This window comes from Lissotriton helveticus, chromosome 5_1 (genome assembly GCF_964261635.1).
Source record: "Lissotriton helveticus chromosome 5_1, aLisHel1.1, whole genome shotgun sequence".
NCBI lineage: Eukaryota > Metazoa > Chordata > Amphibia > Caudata > Salamandridae > Lissotriton > Lissotriton helveticus.
This window is the reverse complement of record NC_136065.1, coordinates 1,487,759,458-1,487,777,479: the sequence shown is the minus strand read 5'-3', so window position 1 is coordinate 1,487,777,479 and position 18,022 is coordinate 1,487,759,458. Positions and strand designations below refer to the sequence as shown.

The following is an 18,022-nucleotide window of genomic DNA, read 5'->3' as shown; positions in this document are numbered from 1 at the left end:
AGGTGCTGGATAGTAAAAAGTTTAATTTTCTATTCCAACCCCAGTCCCCGTGGACACTAGGGAAGGTGTTGGATAGAAAATTAAACTTATTCCCTATCCTAGAGCGCCCCCCAGAGCAATGCGTTGTAATAGTTTGCGTTGTAATGACCGCGTTGTAATGGTAGTGCGTTGTAAAAGTTTAGTTGTAACGGTTGTTCACCACTGACACCAGCTCGCAGTCCAGTCAGTGTTTTGCTCACTGGTTTGCGCCCCGGTCTTCGCTTTACACTGTGACTGATGAACTAATCAGTTGCACAGGAAATGCCCATTCACAGAAGGTCATGCCATCTCCTTAGCACAATCTCCTGCACATGCAAGTGGCAGGAACGTTTCAGCAAAACCTCTGCGAATGGCTGTGAATGCAGAGAGAGAGGTCTGCGAAGGACAGAAGTCATCAATCTCTGAATTCGCATTCGCTGAATGTCAATATTTTACTTGAAGGCCACCCCTCTCCGTAAGTTGATCTGGGGAGAGGGTGTCGCAGTCCCCTGGACACTGTGTATCCCCTCAATGCTAGCACCGGGGATCGCTAAGTGGAAGCTGCACCACTACATTTATTGCCATCCCCTTTTGGGTCTCAGTAACTGATCTGTAGATTGTGACTATAATTGTGGTAGAAAACCTTTGATTCATTGCATACCGACTCGAAGCATAGGGAAGGACATTATACCTACTAAGCATTGATGTGGGTCACAAAAGACACTCTGGGAATCGTAAAATCATTACTGACGTGCAAAGTTTCTTTAATACACTTCTCACACTGTTTTGTGCTTGTGATGTTGAGACTCCCTGACTTTGGACCCAAAAAACATGTTCATATATTAGGCTCTAGGTTACCTCATCCGTTAGTAACCTGCTTTCCCTCTCAGAAGACACTGCAGGGTTCATAATGTGAGAGAGGGGGCGCAGTTGAGCCAACACTGGAGAAGGAGTGGACAATATACAAGTTGAGCAGCAAGGGCACTGTACCTCATTGCAGAAAACGTGTTCTTCACTTGCATCAGTTCTTTGTCCGATAACAGGGGGTTGCTGAGGATCCTCTGAATGGGCTGTAGACTCGCCTCTGCCTGCAGGATCTTTGGACCCAAGCTGGTATCTGCCATCCCGTCCAGCTTCTGGCTGGCATTCCGTAGGACAGATTGCTGCACCCCAAAGCCTTGGATATCCCGGTCATAAAAATGGAAGCAAGTATGGCAAGCCTCACAAGTTGGGTGTTTGTCACAGTAACCGCGTTGGCACTCATCGCAACGGGATCCAGCAAAGCCAGGGCGGCAAATGCATCGACCAGTGGCCTTATCGCACCCCCCATCGATTGTGCCCATGAAGTTGCAGGTACAGGCTGTTTGTGGGGGAAGAAAGGGCAAACAGATATAGAGTGAATTCATATAAATGTCATCAGTAAAAAATCAAACAAATATTCTATACCATGTATGTTCTATCATGAACTAACTTTTTCAATGGGGGTGACGGGACTATGTGTAAAGAAGGCTAACATTTTGGGGGCAACGAGACGGGGTGAAGGGAAACTGGCAGGGCATGGAAGTAGGTGTACGAGGAGTTGGAAGCTCTCAAGAAGGGCAACGGAGCAGACCTGAGATGGTGATTTGCAGAGATGGAGTGGGGGTTCTCGACAATAGACATCCTGTCATTGTTGTAGGTTGGGGATTTGGTGATAGGCAACAATGGGTTTTGCAGAGCTAGCTAGTTAGAGACACAAGAAGCTGAGAATGTGATGAATAAAGATCATAGTAGATGCACAAGTTATGAATTGTATAGATGGCTAAAAGGGTGATTTGAGCTGGAGAGGAAAACACGCAGTGGAGTTCAAATGTCATGAAGCGTGAGAGTGAGGAAGCCAAAAAGTAGGGGGTCTGCAGAGATAGTGAGGTATGGAGATAGAGAAATAATATAAAAATAAGAGAGAATACAAGAATTACAGGAGCTGTGTGGCTACAGCTCTGGTTAATTGTACAGAGGGCGACCTGAGAAGTGGCAGATATATAAGAAAAAATGAACGGGTGCTACAGAATAATAAAGTTGGTGAGCTGAAGATAGCAAAAATCACATACTCATGCTGTAATCTAAGGGAAGAGCTTAATGGGCATAGACATTCGATTGGAAACAATACAGTTGCAGTTACTAACATAAATTAACATTAAAAACAGAACTTTGATAACTATTTCCCTACATCCCACCTGTGGCCCATGACGCAGAAGCACTATTACTTATTCTCAAGTGGTTGCTGCCACAAGAAAGTGGTAGACTTTAATGGGAGAGATCCTGATTCCTAATCCCTTCTCAATATATTTAAACATTGTTGACCGCAGTTGCTAGGTAGGGCACCTGCTCAGCCTCCCTCTGCATTCGAGTATTCACAAAGACCAAATGGCCATGAGAAGACATTTTGCCCACAACCCTAAATGTAAACCTTGCAGTGGAGAGCAGTGGAGCTTTAAAGAGATAGGGAAGCGAAATCAGACGCCAGGATGTTAAGGAGCCAAATAGTTGGACAGCCTTATATCAGAGGAGCTGGCTAAGGAGGCGGAGACAATGTTGTGTCAATCTCATTTCACAATTATGAGAGAAAAAATTACGTTCAGTATGAAAACCTTTAAATTATTGTATGTTCAATAAAACATTAATGGACCATTAAATCAGCTAGCCAGTTATAGCAGTAGCGTATACTGAAATGCATCAAAGAGCGTAAGCCATATATGTCCTAAGGCCTATTACAGAAGCGGACCAAAGTAAATGAGAATGTACGCCATGCATGTTGCCACCACTTGGAGTCTGATCACAAACCATTTTCCATGAGTATTTATTTTTTGTATTTTAGTGCTTTTTGAAAAATGCTACATGCATTATACATGGCATCGTTAAGCGCAGGGGCAATGGGGTATTGCAGTCTCATACTTATGGCAGGATTAGAGATATGCAAAAGATCAAAGTATGGTCGATGAGGTAATCCAGTTGATCAAGATGCTGTGGGGGTAATGGATCTCAATCACCATTACAGAAAGGGCAAGTCTGTAGTTAGAAGGAAGATGGAAACACCTTGAATGAACTTCTTGAGGTGGAAAGCAGGTCTTAGGCATATAGTAGACTTGTGAGTGAGTGCTGGGTGAGCAGGGTAGAATACTATGATAATGGCTATTTAGCACAGAGTGAGAGGACATCAGACCCCATTCAGGAAAAGTAAGTGTTAACGTTTTTTCTAAACCACAGGATGTTTTCTTTAGGCATCGGGGCAACAAGTTTCTGAGGGCTTAACCTTATACATGCCTTGTCCTTCCACCAGCTAATGTGGAATACAGAAGGCTATGCGGCCTTGATTTGAAAAGCATTTTGCTAAATAGTTGTGTCTTAGGCAATGCTTATTCAAGAATAGCCAGTAGTAATACATGCTAAATCACAAACAAAAGTAGATTTTTTCAGTTGATTTGTTTGGTTTGTTATGACAAACAGAAGTAGACCAACAAACGACCTTACCTCCACCCACAGAGCAATGCTCTCTAGACAGCACAAATTGCAGATCCCAGAGACAATAACAACTCAGACGGCACCCAGATTGGAAAGCAATTTTGCCATGAAGCTTGAGTGTGTGACACAGACGTCAATATTCTTTTCACCAACGCATCCATACCACCAACAACATACCCTTTCGATTATCACATTCACAACCCGCATTGAAAAGACTGACCCAACTAATTTCTACCCGATGTCAGGCCTCTCTTGATTTGCTAGTCTATAGCAATGCTGGTCCCCAGGCAACTAACCACCCCCTTGAACCGATGATTCCCACTCTAACTTCCACCCCAATGAAGAGACTGCTCCAATGAACAATAGGGAGGAACCATTGGCATCTACAGATGAAGACCATCAATGCACATTAGTGCTTTGATACTTCTAAGTAGCACATGAAACATGATAGCATCACCCATACGCTCAGCACACGAATCATGATAGCAGCACCCATATGCTCAGCACACAAATCATGATAGCAGCACCCATATGCTCAGCACACGAATCATGATAGCAGCACCCATATGCTCAGCACATGAAACATAATAGCATCGCCCATGTGCTCAGCACACAAATCCTGATAGCAGCACCAGGCCCGGACTGGCCTTTGCGGGCACCGGGCAATCCCCCAGTGCGCTGCAAGGGTGGGGGCCGGTTTTGGGCCCCTGGGGGCTGTTTTTGTTACATAGCTGCAAAATCGGCCCTGTAACAAAATCTGCTGAAAATCGGCCCCGGCAAAGAGCTCGGCGGTACCCCAACCCCCGTGGGGGGGTGGGGCAGGGGGGGGGACGTCCGAGCACTTTGCCAGGGCCGGTTTTAGTTCCCAGTCAGGCCCTGAGCAGCACCCATATGCTGAGCACATGAAACATGATAGCATCACCCATATGCTCAGCACACGAATCATGATAGCAGCACCCATATGCTCAGCACAAGAATCAGGATAGCAGCACCCATATGCTCAGCACATGAATCATGATAGCATCGCCCATATGCTCAGCACATGAATGATGATACCATCGTCCATATGCTCAGCACATGAATGATGATACCATCACCCATATGCTCAGCACATTAATCATGATATCATCTCACATATGCTCATCACATAAATCATGATAGCAACACACATATGCTCAGCACATGAATCATTATAGCATCGCCCATATGCTCAGCACATGAATCATGATAGCATCACCCATATGCTCAGCACATGAATGATGATACCATCGTCCATATGCTCAGCACATGAATGATGATACCATCACCCATATGCTCAGCACATTAATCATGATAGCATCTCACATATGCTCATCACATAAATCATGATAGCAACACACATATGCTCAGCACATGAATGATGATAGCATCACCCATATGCTCAAAACATGAATGATGATAGCATCACCCATATGCTCAGCAAATGAATGATGATACCATCACCCAAATGTTCAGCACATGAATCATGACAGCATCTAACATATGCTCAGCACACGAATCATTATAGCAACATACATATGCTCCTACTCCACAACATGGCTACCCACAACCAAAGACAGATGGAATAATCGTTGCTGATTTTGCTTTCTTTCAAGAGGACTGAACATCACTGTCCTTTACCAAACATTTTCTAATGCTTGGTTGGTGCCAAAGGGCTGTGCCTTTTCTCCATCTACATTGGATTCCATGTGTACTCTATGGTGACTAACAATCAATTGATCCCTGCCAATGGAAATGCAAGATTGGATTAAACAAAACATGCTCGACCACGTTTCTAAGACTGATTTTCTGCATATGTGCCTTCCTGCTCTCTTCTTGTATGTTAATGAGTGTCTCCTCCTCTTCTGTACTGCTGTCATAAATGCCATAAATTATTTAGTTTAATGGCATTAAAATGGCAAGTGTATGCCTCTCACACTTCAAACTCAGGCATCTGAAAAACTAAACAAAACGATCACAGCTGTGTGGAGAGCAAGCACTTTATTTGGGGAGCACAAAACCTCTGCCCAATCAGAACATGTGCTCCTGGCTTCCAATATGTGGGAGGAGCAAAGCCCCCATCCTGTTATTTCTCACATAATTGTCTGGCAACAGGTGTGCTGTCAAGCCGGAGCATAAATAGTAAGCAACTCTGGAAGTCCAAGGTTTGCAATTGGCTGAATGGGAGATCAATGCAAGTGTCATGATCTATGAAAGAGGTATAGCCTCTGTTCAGTTTACTTATGAAGTGGTAGTTTTCACGGTTTGCACTTGAAAAATAGAAAGCCAATTTGGATAAAAAAGCATTTATGCAGGAAACATGATATAGCCTCTGTGCATGGATTTGACTCAACAAGTCACTCATTTTAACATTCAGAGTCTCTTAACTACCCAATAAATAGATGTATTACTAGGGACTCTTCAAGTCTCTGCTGAAAAGTAAAGTGGCAAAATCAAAAATTAAACATTTGTATTACATTTTAGCACGCCACAGAATGGTGTGCCAATAGGAAACCCGTTTTGAAGACGAAAACAAAATTACATTTATTTGCAAATACTACATGTTTGTTTGCTGTACACAATTACATTTGGCACAGTTTAAGGGTTCTAAATGCAATGTGGACATCGAGTAGCCAGTCTGCAACCTGTCCATTCTGCACCATGTTTCTTGTTCTCGGTTTTCATTTAAATCCATTGAAAGGGCGAGATTTTGATCGATACCTTATATCTATTGATCCAAACCTCGATCTGGTCGACTGAACCTTTATTGCCTGTCTTGGAAGGAAACAGTACACCTATCTGCAAATTAGTTCACCCAAGAAAGGACTCTACTCTCAAAGATCACGGACAACTTCTAGGTTTCAAAAGTTTATTGTAAAGATATAATGAGCTGCAAATACAAGCATCTCAGAATGAGATTCACGAGATACACAGGTCCAATTACATACATGTGCTCTCGAAAAGCCCTCAGACGAGCAACAGAAATCACTAACACAAGTTCTAAAAATAGCAAAGCTATCAGCATAGACGCATATCTCTCCTTCATTTAGGTTGGAGGAAAACAAACACAGGTTAGGCGTCCCTACCCTGTTCTAGATGGTATCCCTACTTAACCAAATCCCAACCTAACAAAGGTGTCAGCAATGAATGACCCCCAAGGGAAGTCACCCACTCTAAGTCTCTTGGTGAAAACCTAAAGTTCTCCAGTCATGACCCCTCACTGCCTACCCATCCGCTCTCTAAAGGGTCCTCAGGTCTCTGCTCTAACTCCACCCAGGGGTGCTGTCCCTAATACAAAACAGTCAACAACATTTGAGACGCCCCTTGCGAAACGCCTCTCACGTGGTGCAACTTCAGGCTTTTTCCATGATGCTTTGTATTGGGCCTCAGACGTTAGAGTTGACCTTGCTTCTCAGTCTCTTCTCCGGCCCGCTGATACCCCTTAAACATTCCAGAACCCTCCTCCATGTCTGGGCCGTCTACTGAACAGACCTCTATTCATTCACTTATAATTAGATCCCCCCTTTCCTGTTGCAGACAGATATCTGCCGCCAAGAACCCAACTCTCATAGACTTCTAAAAAGGCTTGCAACATTTCTCAGCCCAGACATGTACGTGTAAATCACTGCTAAAACATTTCAGGCCTACAATATTTCACATTATGATTATAGCATTCAATTTCTTCATTTAATTAAAGCATGTTAAACTCTTATTCTATTATTTAGAAAACATTACTCTAAATCATGGCCCATTAATGCAATGACCAAAAACGTTAAACAATCTGTGTCGTGAAAAGAAACACCTTCCCTTTTAGCTCCAGCTCTGGCCCTGAGGCCTACCACGTTCTGCGTTTTACCACAGACCATCTTATGTGTTAACAGCTACACGACATAGATTCAAAATAATCACGTCTAATAAAATCATATAATGTCACACATTTCTGTATTAGTTCCACTTCTACTTAAATCTCTATATTAGCTATACATTTAGAATATAATTTCATATACTATTAGCACTCATGGCATTTCTCTTCATGAATTATGCTCTCTATAGGTAAGTGTGATGTACTCATATATTTATATCAGTTTGCGCTCTCTCAGTTCCCCCCTTTGATGACCTCTCGGGGTCATCACTAACATTTAAACTGCAGTTATTGCTGGCATTCTCTGCGCTTCCAGAGCTCTCAGGCTCCTGTACTGATTATCTTGTATGGCAGCCAATCTCTGCAACTGTTCTCTTTGGGCCCTTTCTGACCTTCTTGCTCTGTACCATTTGAATACCCTCACCAATCCCCACAATATTATCCCACAGACCAATATTATGATGATAGGCTTTAGGATATACCAAATAAAGCTTTTGCCTAAGGTGGAAAACCACCCTCCAACTGTACTCATTCCGTGGCCCACCTTTTCCCAGACATTTTCTCTACTCAAGTCTTCGATCTCTTTGTGTATATTAGTTATGTTCTTAATAACTTTCTCAAGGGGTTTTGAAAGGTCTGGAATGTAAGTGCAACATTCCTGAACCTTCAAAGCCTTACAGACTCCGCCCTCTTTTGCTAATAAGACATCTAATGCAAGCCGATTTTGAAGAACCATAGCCCTTATCGATTGCATCTCTCCTTCTACCAGCATTAAGGACTGAGCAGTGCTGGCAGACAACCTGTCGACAACTGTTGCCAGTCGTCTAATTTTAACATCATTAAGGATTATTCCCAAAAGAGGGAACATAGCTCCAAAGACATCTCCAACCATTTCTGCATCGCCTAAATCTCTCCTTCCCCTCGATGATGTCTGGCCCTCAATGATCAATAAGTCTTGTGCATGATATATTTTGGGGAAGACAATTGCCAAGTAACATGATCCATACCAGTTGTCAGGTAGTCTCACGTAAGCATTTCTTCCACATACAAAATACACATTTGGAATCACTTGCATTCCCTTCAGGAAATCCTTAGTGTAGTACTCTAAATTAAAAGCATGTTCACAGTCAACTTCACCCACGTATACATTTTCATAATACGTTTTGGCTCGGTGAAGACATAACTTTCCTCTCCGCGTTTTATCTAAAGCTATTGGACCACTACTACCCTTTCTCTTGTGTGACTTCTCTTCCTCGGTCCAATCTAATTTCCCTTGTCCTGATTTTTTCAAAATCTTTTGTCTCCTGTAACGATCATCCACCTGCCCTATGAACTTTTTCTCGACTTCTGACACCTTGCATGTCAGATTATTTCTACGGGCATGTGAAGTATCTAAGGTAATCCAAGGAATGAAGAACTTGGCCAATCTGTCTTCACTCTTCCAGTAATCCCATTTATTCATCTGCTTATAATTTGGGACTTCTGGCAACACAGAATCATAATTGGAGAAATAGTATTCAAAACTATCTCTCTCATAAAATATACTAAGCAATAAGCTACATGTAATGCCATATGTCAGAGGGAGGTGATGATATCGAATTCCTTCATCTACAGACGCAGGCAACTGCATGCAGACGTAGCAATCCTTAACCTCCATGGCATCCACGTATTCATACAAAAGTTTAGCATAAGCATTTGACCTAAAGTCTCCTTGGGACTCGTCTACATGTAACCTGCGGGCTTCTGCAGCCAATAACGCTTTCTCTTGAGTGTTTTCCCTTTTCTCACCTGCAACAGTGGGTGTAAGTGTTACTACAGAATTCGCATCAGTTACCTTTACCTCTTCCTCATGTCCCTTTACATAAGAAATTGTTACCACTAAAGCTATTAATATTATCACTCCTACTATTAGTGTACCTATTATACATTTAGCTCTGCGGTTCGGGGTGCCGGCCTCCATTTCGTCAGACAATCTAGCTTTTCCCTTTCTCTTTGCAAAAAAGTTCTTTTCCTCTCGTTCCTTTACAGTCTCTTTCAATCCTTTTTTTGTCTTTAGAATCCACACAGCTGGAGGCTGACAGCCTGTTTCGCAAAAAGTCCTTTCACAGTTCAAAAAGACAACCCTAGCCCTTCTCCATCCACTCAAGGGGTTCCCTAAAATTCTCTGCTTCCTGGGCGCTAGGTAATCTTCTTTTCTTCTGCTTGCTTTATTTACAAAGTCCTTTAACAATCGACTATTAGATTTGTGGTTGCAGCTTCAATAGCATAGTTCAATATTTCCATGCGAAGAGTATGCTCTTCATGTGCTGTTATCGTGGTACCAAAGTCGGGGAATTTCAATTCTGTAAGAAACATGTGTTTTAACTTGCTGAGGCGGGGAGGTCTGGGGAGCACGAATGTTAGTGACCCTTCTTGTTCGACACCGGGTACCAACAGTTGTATTTCCACGGTGATAATGGGCTCAGAACTGGACACCACCACCGCTCGGATCCTCCCTGTCTCCGGTTTCACAGACATTTGTCGCCAGATATGTCCACTCAGGTGTGGAGTATCTTCTGTTAGGCACACGCACTCTTCTTGACCTTCTTCGGTCTGGTGCTTCAGCGCCCTGAGCACCTTCTTCTGGGTCTGAGTCTTCTGATATCGGAGGAAGGGTTGCTTCTGGAGTTGACCTCAGGCTAGAACTTCTTCTTTGCGGCCAATTTGCTTCTCCACGTGCCCTTCTACTCCTTCTCCTTCTGGTCTGTTCTCGCTCTCTTTCAGACCTGTCAGGGTCAGACTCGTACTCCCAGCTGTCTTCTCCTTCTGTAGCGTCTTCTGTTTCGCTGTTGTACTGACCGTCCTCAGCTTGGTCAGACTCGTTCCCTGCTTCCACTGGCACCTCTACAGCTTGGCTAGCCCCCTCTATGGCTTCTTGGTCCTCAGCTGGACGTCCATCCGAGAGAGGAGCTGTTTCCAGAGGTGCTGGAACCCTTTTCGTATGCGACGCGTGTATCCAGTTGGGCAGGCCTCCCACCTTTACAGCTGTACTTGTGATCAGGATGACCTGGTAGGGCCCACGCCAACGAATATCCAAGCAGCTTCTTCTCACATGTTTCTTCACCAGGACCCAGTCCCCAGGATACAGGTCATGGCAAGGGCCCTGGCACGCTGGAACCTCTGCAGCCTGCACCTGAAGGGACACAGAACGCATGGCGTCAGACAGCCCCTTACAATAGTCCAGGATCATATCATCTGTGATATTTAACAGTGCAGTAGCTGGAATAGATGGCAGTCTCATTGCTCTCCCCATTAACACCTCATGTGGTGACAACCCTGTTCTTCTGTCTGGGGTACTACGAAGGCTCATGAGTACCAATGGCAGGGCATCAGGCCAACTCAGGGTCGTTGAGGAGCACACTTTCGCTATTCTGGACTTGATCGTGCCATTAATTTGTTCCACAATTCCTGAGGCTTCTGGTCGGTAACTGCAATGGAGCTTTTGGTCTATATTCAGTGCAACACAAATCATCTTCACAAGCTCGCTGTTAAAATGTGTTCCCCTATCTGATTCCAAAAAGGCCGGCACCCCGAAACGAGGGATAAGTTCTCTAAGCAGTAACTTAGCCACTGTGAGGGTGTCGCACCTACGTGTAGGGTATGCCTCAACCCATCTGGAGAACACACAAACAACCACCAGGACATAGCGGAGGCGGTTGCATCTTGGCATTTCAATGAAATCTATCTGCATTCTGTTGAATGGACCTCCAGACCTTCCTATGTGACTTAGTGCAACTGGTGTTCTTTTTCCTACATTCAGCTGCTGGCAGGTCACACAACGCTGGCACACTGCTTCTGCTGCTATTCTAAACTTAGGATTGTACCAAGTCTGTCTAAACACTCTCAGCATAGCATCTCTCCCTAAGTGTACGGGACCATGTATGAGTCTAGCCATTGGACTCACCATCTCATTGGGCAACACTGCTCTGCCGTCTGCTGAGACCCAAAAATGAGTCTCACCCATTACACATCCTGCCTTTACCCATGTTTCCTTTTCTGAATCAGGAGCATTTTCTTGCATGGTTGACAATTCATCCCAAGTATCAACAGTTTCCAGTATCATGGCTAATTCAGTTCTCACATTTATTCCACCCACATCCACCTCTGTGAAAGAGTAACCTTGTTCTGCGCAATACCGCGCAACTTCATCAGCATATCTATTGCCTTTCGAAACAAAGTCCTCATTTTTGGTATGTGCGATGCACTTTACAACTGCGATACTTGCTGGACATTGCAATGCTTCTAACAACAAGCGCACAAACTCTCCATTGCGAATGGGAGAGCCTGAAGAAGTCATGAACCCTCTTTGAGACCATAACTGCCCGTAATCATGAACTACCCCAAACCCATATTGGCTGTCGGTGTAGATGGTGACTCGAATTTGATTGCCTGCTAAGCAAGCACGTGTTAGGGCAATAATCTCGGCTACCTGAGCGGAGTTTACTCCTTCCAGGCACCCTGCTTCCACAACTCCTTCAATTGTACAAACAGCATAAGCTGCTCTCAACTGCCCAACTTCGTCTCTTACACATGAGCCATCGACAAAGAAAACTTCGTCTGGGTCGGTCAGTGGCTCATCTACGATGTCGGGTCTGGGTTTGGTGCATAGTTCAGTCACATCGAGACAGTCATGGTCTGTATATTCATCATCATCATCAATATCATTTGGAAGTGGCATTAAGGTAGCAGGGTTCAAAACAGAGCATCTCTTGAGGGTCACGTTCTCTGCAGCAAGAATAACTTGCTCATAGCGCGTGAGCCTGCTATTGGTCAGATGCTGTGTTTTGGTCCTGGTCATCAACAGTTCAACAGAATGTGGCACGCACACCTCTAACGGGTGCCCCATGACGATATTTTCACATCTCTCAATGCTGACACCCGTTGCAGCAACGGATTTGAGACATCCGGGCAACGCTGCGGCTACTGGGTCTAAAGTAGCTGAGAAATAAGCAACTGGTCTACGGGCATTCCCATGGATTTGGACCAACACAGACAACGCACAACCTTCTCTCTCACAACAGTAAAGAAAGAATTGTTTATTGTAATCAGGCATTCCCAATGCCGGAGCACGACACAGGTCCTCTCTCAGCTGTAAGAATGCCATCAAACAGTCTTTGTCCCATGGTACCGGATCACTCACCTCTTTGTGCGTCAGTTTTTGCAAGGGCTTTGCTTTCAGTGAAAAGTTCACGATCCACTGTCGGCAATAACCCACCATCCCTAGGAACATCCTGACCTCTCTCTGTGTCTGAGGCGCGTTCATTTTCATGATCGCCTCTATCCTGTCTGGTGACACCTTTCGTTTGCCTTTCTCAATTCTGTGTCCCAAGTACTGTACTTCTGTCAGGCAGTACTGCAATTTTCCCGGGGACACCTTGTGCCCATTAGCAGCTAGGTGATTTAACAAAGCAATGGAATCTTCCCTGCAAGCTTCTTCTGTTTCTGACGCCACAAGGAGGTCGTCTATGTACTGGACCAGAACTGACTTCTGGGGCAGCACTAGACTTTCAAGATTTTTCTTCAGAAGCTGGTTAAAGATCGATGGACTCTCTGTATACCCCTGAGGGATACGACACCATGTTAGGACGCGATTTTCCAGCTTAAATGCGAAAAGAAAATGGCTATCTTCGTCCAAAGGGATCGAAAAGAAAGCCTGACAAAGATCTATCACAGTGAACCACTCAGCTTGGAATGGAATCTGAAACAGTATCACTGATGGATTCGGTACCACTGGACAACATGAAACGACTATGTTATTAATCTTTCGAAGGTCCTGCACTATCCGAAATTTCCCATTTGGTTTCTGCAGACCCATAATCGGGGAGTTACATGGACTACCCACGATTTCTTTCAGTATTCCCTGTTTAATCATGGACTCGATCACGGGTTTTATGCCTGCAATCGTTTCTGGAGTCAATTTATACTGGGGTGTTCTTGGGAACTCAGCATGCGGTTTCACTACAATTTTCACTGGGTCTACCCCTTTGACCAATCCAATCTCTTCCCCAGTGAAATCCCATACCTCTGATGCCACTGTCTCTCTCAAATCCCAGGGAAGCTCGTCTACTGTCAAAGTAGGGTACAGCTCCACACATATTCTTGAGTTTACAACTTTGAAATCTGCATCATCATCATTAGTCAATACCTCCACTCCCTGGGGTGTACAATATATAGTACAATTCAATTTGCACAACAGGTCTCTTCCTAGCAGACACACAGGGCTTGAATCGCAAACCACAAATTGGTGCTCATCGCTGTACTTCCCTATTTTCACCTGTACCGGTTCTGTCAATTGGCTGGTTATTCTCCTGTTTGCGACCCCTACCACCTGTATGGTCTCTCCAGACATGGGCAGGTCTGGAACTGCAGCTGATCTGATCGTGGATCTAGTGGCTCCTGTGTCCACCAGAAATGTCGTAGGGCACCCTGCTACTTCTGCTTCAACATAGGGTCCCCTCTGATCTACCTCTAAGGCTGCCCCAAGGGTGCAGTCTTCTCTTTCCACTCTCTGTCCGGTTAATGGGTCCACATAATAGCACTCTTCACCTTCCACAAACAGGGGCATTTGTCTATAGGTCTTACTCATACTCCCTACTCGAGGAGGTTGCGGGAACTGGGCTCGGGGAGGAGCCCCCCCCCCTTTGAGCACCTTTCCTTGGTATGGCGTCGCCCCTCTCATAGGTGCGCTCTGGACCTCTTCCTCCTCTATCTCTTGCTCTCCGATCTCTACATTGTAAGGGCACTCGCGTTTCCAATGCCCCAACTCGTTGCACTGGTGGCACCTAGTCGTTTTCTTCAAGGTAGCTATGTCTACTCTGGGTCTGAAGGTAGTACTCTCCTCATTACCCTTGTTCTGACTGTACTGCTTCTTACCCCCTGTACCTGTCCCTTGCTGCTGTTGTTGCGGTCCCCCCTTTCCTGCTGCCTGCAATTGTACCACCATCAGCTTCTCTTTTAGTTTCTTAGCCTTGGAGTCTACCTCATCACAGCAGTACCTGGCATATCTCAGTATTTCATCTAGGGGTCTACTTTGCCAACAAATCGAGTGTTGCTGAATCATTAAACTAATATCCGGTCTCAGTCCCAGGACGAACTTGGACACAAATTGCCCTATGTCCTTTGGATCCATTACATCCAAGCCGCTATACTGTTTAAACGCCTTCAGCAATCTCTCGTAATATTCATGGACTGTCTCTTTGGGTTCCTGTCTCGTTCTGTCTATTCTGACCCAATCTATGTCTTGCATTGGCACTTTTTCTTTCAGCCAAGTCATCACTCTCTCGAATTTTGCCATCACGATCTCGGACGGCCCATTAGTCCTAGCATCTCTCTCTGGCTCCGTTGTGGGCCACTCAGCGCTAACCTTGCATGCTGTCCACAGATCTCCTGGTACTACAATGTCAAACAGCGTGTTCAGATCTATCCATAGGACTTTTGAGATCTTTACAAACCTCTCGACTTGCTTGTACCACTCCACGGGGCTCTCTCGTAACTTGGGGAAAGATGTGGTAAAAGCAGCTAAATCTCCCCTACTCCAAGGGACATGTACATAGCTCCCATTGGCAACTTCACGCAAAGGGTATGCTTCTATTCCCTGCTGTCCTGGTGTCATACCAAGCGTGCTTCTCCTGCCGGTCCCTTTCTTGGACCACCTCTCTTCCCACTTATCTAGTGCCCTCCATGTCCTTATTCCAGTAATCAGTTCCCTTATGTGTGTTTTCAGCCCAATCGTTCTCCTCTCATCTAGATCTCGATCTGAGTAATGTAGCCTGTGGTTACCCTGTAATGCTTTGGTTCTTGACAAGTCCACCATATATTTGCCTGCTAGTTCGACTAACTTCTCATGGACTGCTCTCGCCTTTCGTGTGATGTCCTTTGCCATATACAGTATTTCATCCTGTTCATACATTTCCATTCTTTCTAAAGGCAGGGTACCATCTACCATGTCATCCAGATCTGACCTTAAGCTGGAGACATCAAGTCTCTTGGCTTTTATCTCAGCTCGCAATATGTCTTTTGAAGGGGGCTCACTGGTCTCCCTACCATCCCAACTTCGAGCTCTGCGTTTGGGCTCGGGAGAGTTAATGGGTGGCCTCCCTTGCTCCCATCTCTCCAGGTCCCATGCTCGGCCATCCAATCTTGGAAGGTGATGGAACACGGGCCTTTTATCCCTACTCTCTCTCTGCCCACTCTCGTCTTCTTCTCTCCTCTCACCGCACATCTCTCTGTTATTTTCCCTCTGGTCGCTACACTCCCTTTGCCTCGTATCGCTCAGTATCCGATACGATCCTTCCTGGTTCCCCATATTCCCTGGGCTGCGCTCATTTCTGTCATCACAGGGACTATGGTGCGACCTCTCACAACTCCCATTCTGTTCTCTGGTGCCAGGCACACAGTGTGGACACTTAAAGCTGTTCCTGTACTCTTGCGCTCTCCTCTCCCCTTCACTGAGTACTGGGCACGCCACCCCTCCACTCCCGGGGCCCCCGTTTTCCAGGTCTGTTCTACCTCCATTCCGGGCCCAATGGGTGACTCCCCTACTCCCTCTACAGTCCCACTCCGGGCTACTCTCCCCAGCCCCGCAGTGAGTTCGTGCTCTGCTGTCCTGACTTTCCCTTTCTGCTTCTGCAGCATTGATGCACTTTTGAGCCTTCACTGCCTCATCCCACTGCTTCATGTACTCATTTAGCTCTTGAAAGGATTTTCGTCCAGATCCCCTCAGATCCATTGGCCATCTAGGGCCCCCAGGATCTCCTCCTGGGTCCCCTGCTGTGTGCATCGGGGTGCTCCACTCTCTGGGTATCGGCATCTGACTTGGGGAATTAGTGGTATCGTTCCTCCTTGCCTGCTCTGCTCTTTCTCTGTCTTTCCGTTTCCGTTCTTCCCCTTTTGCTCTCTCTTGGTCATATATCGATATTATAGGACCTATGGTAACAGGTACCTGTAGTGCATCTGGCAATGGGTAAGATGTGGCGCTTTCCGTTTCCGGCGCTCTTTGTACCACAAACCTACCGACTACCTGTTGCACCTGACTAGGCTGGAGCAACTCTTTCTTTGGCTCAGGATCCCACTCTGAACTGGGAAGCGGTCTATGCTCTCCTGCATTGCCCCCCTTTTCTCCTTCAGTATTCTCGACCTCTCCCCCTGCTCTATTATACGGGGGTGGCCTGTCTGTCAGTAATCTGTTTATCAGGCTGTCCTCTGTTTCGCTCTCATCATCTTCTTCTAGGGGGCTTTTATTTACTGGCGCCTCTAACACTGGGTACAGTTTATTTATTTCCAAATTATGCACTCTCCATCTTTTAGCATCCGCATCCCACCTGGCATCCTGTACTGCCCTTACCGAGCGTTTCACCCTTTCTTGTCGTCTGTTCATATTCCTTTCATGCGCTGCCCTAAGCCATGCCTCAAGGGCTTCAAACTGGGTTGGTCTAGGCAAGGGTCTCTTTGAGGTCATGACTGATTTCAATCGATGTAACACCTCTAATCTGAACGTCCCGTACTTCGGGAACGTCAGTTCCTCGTTTCCTTCAGTAATCTTACTCCACTCTGATATCCAAAGGATCGTATGCAACCCAACGTTTACTGCCATGTAACGAGCTGGCGTACCCTCCGGCGGGGCTTCTTCCCCTTCATACGATCCTCGCCTCTCTTTCTTAAACAGCGCTTTCAACCATTTAAAACACTTCATAATTATGCGCACAAAATCCAGCCTCGCTACTCTGTTTACTTCCTGATGACAATCCACCAATCCTGTCGCGGCTTTGCTAGCTTGGCCTATCACAGCGCGGTCTTTCTCCTGTTGGCCAATCACGTCGCGACCCTGTATGACGTGTTCGCTAGCTGGCCTATCACAGCGCGGTCTTTCTCCGGTCAGCCAATCACTGCGCGACACCACCTGACGTCTCTTTTCTCCGCTTCGCAGCAGCACCCCTCCTTTCTCAACTCGTCTCCCGGTTATGCATGCGTCCCATTCATACACTGAAAAATGACTACTTCCGACCAAGCGGTCACTTCTCTCGACTGTACGTCCACAGTCTATCTGTAATTGTCAACACAACTGACGAGATGTCTATCGTCTCTCTGATAGGTTGCTTACACACACAGTAACTTCCGACCAGCGTCCGTTACTCACGCACTCACTCTTACGTTCCCCCTATCTCGGTCTCTCGGGTGATCAATGGTACCTCATGACCCCCTTCACACTAGTTGACAATTACTCTGGGTGTCCGATACACCCGAACCACTTAAGCTCTCTTTGAACTTAAGATTTCCACCGGTTGCGCGCGCTCACAACCTGTTCCACAGTCACTCTACAGACATTCAACTCCGCCAAACATTACAACATAGATACAATACAAAAACACCGCAATCTAACACGCATAACCCTTTATACTCACTCTCTCTGATACTGCTGCTTTTTCTGTCTCACGTCATCCGGATCTTCATCTGCGGGCTGTTCTTCCGATCATCGATTTCTAGGGGCCTTGGGGTAAGCTAACCTGGCCTAGGTCACCGTCCTCAAGAAGGCAACCATCCTCTATAGCTACCAACTGAAAGGGCGAGATTTTGATCGATACCTTA

At 45.7% G+C, this 18,022-nt stretch overlaps 1 protein-coding gene across 3 annotated transcripts in view; it reads right to left on the bottom strand.

The window, feature by feature from the left end:
* LAMB3 (laminin subunit beta 3) overlaps nucleotides 1–18,022 on the bottom strand; it is a 234,375-nt gene that overhangs the window by 35,019 nt on the left and 181,334 nt on the right. For all 3 annotated transcript variants that reach the window (XR_013594912.1, XM_078644498.1, XM_078644499.1), the window contains one exon: nucleotides 1,009–1,378. Coding sequence is in view for 2 of the 3 variants with exons in the window: in XM_078644498.1 (XP_078500624.1) it covers nucleotides 1,009–1,378 (370 nt within the window). In the remaining variant the exon portion in view is untranslated. The remainder of the gene's footprint in view (nucleotides 1–1,008; nucleotides 1,379–18,022) is intronic.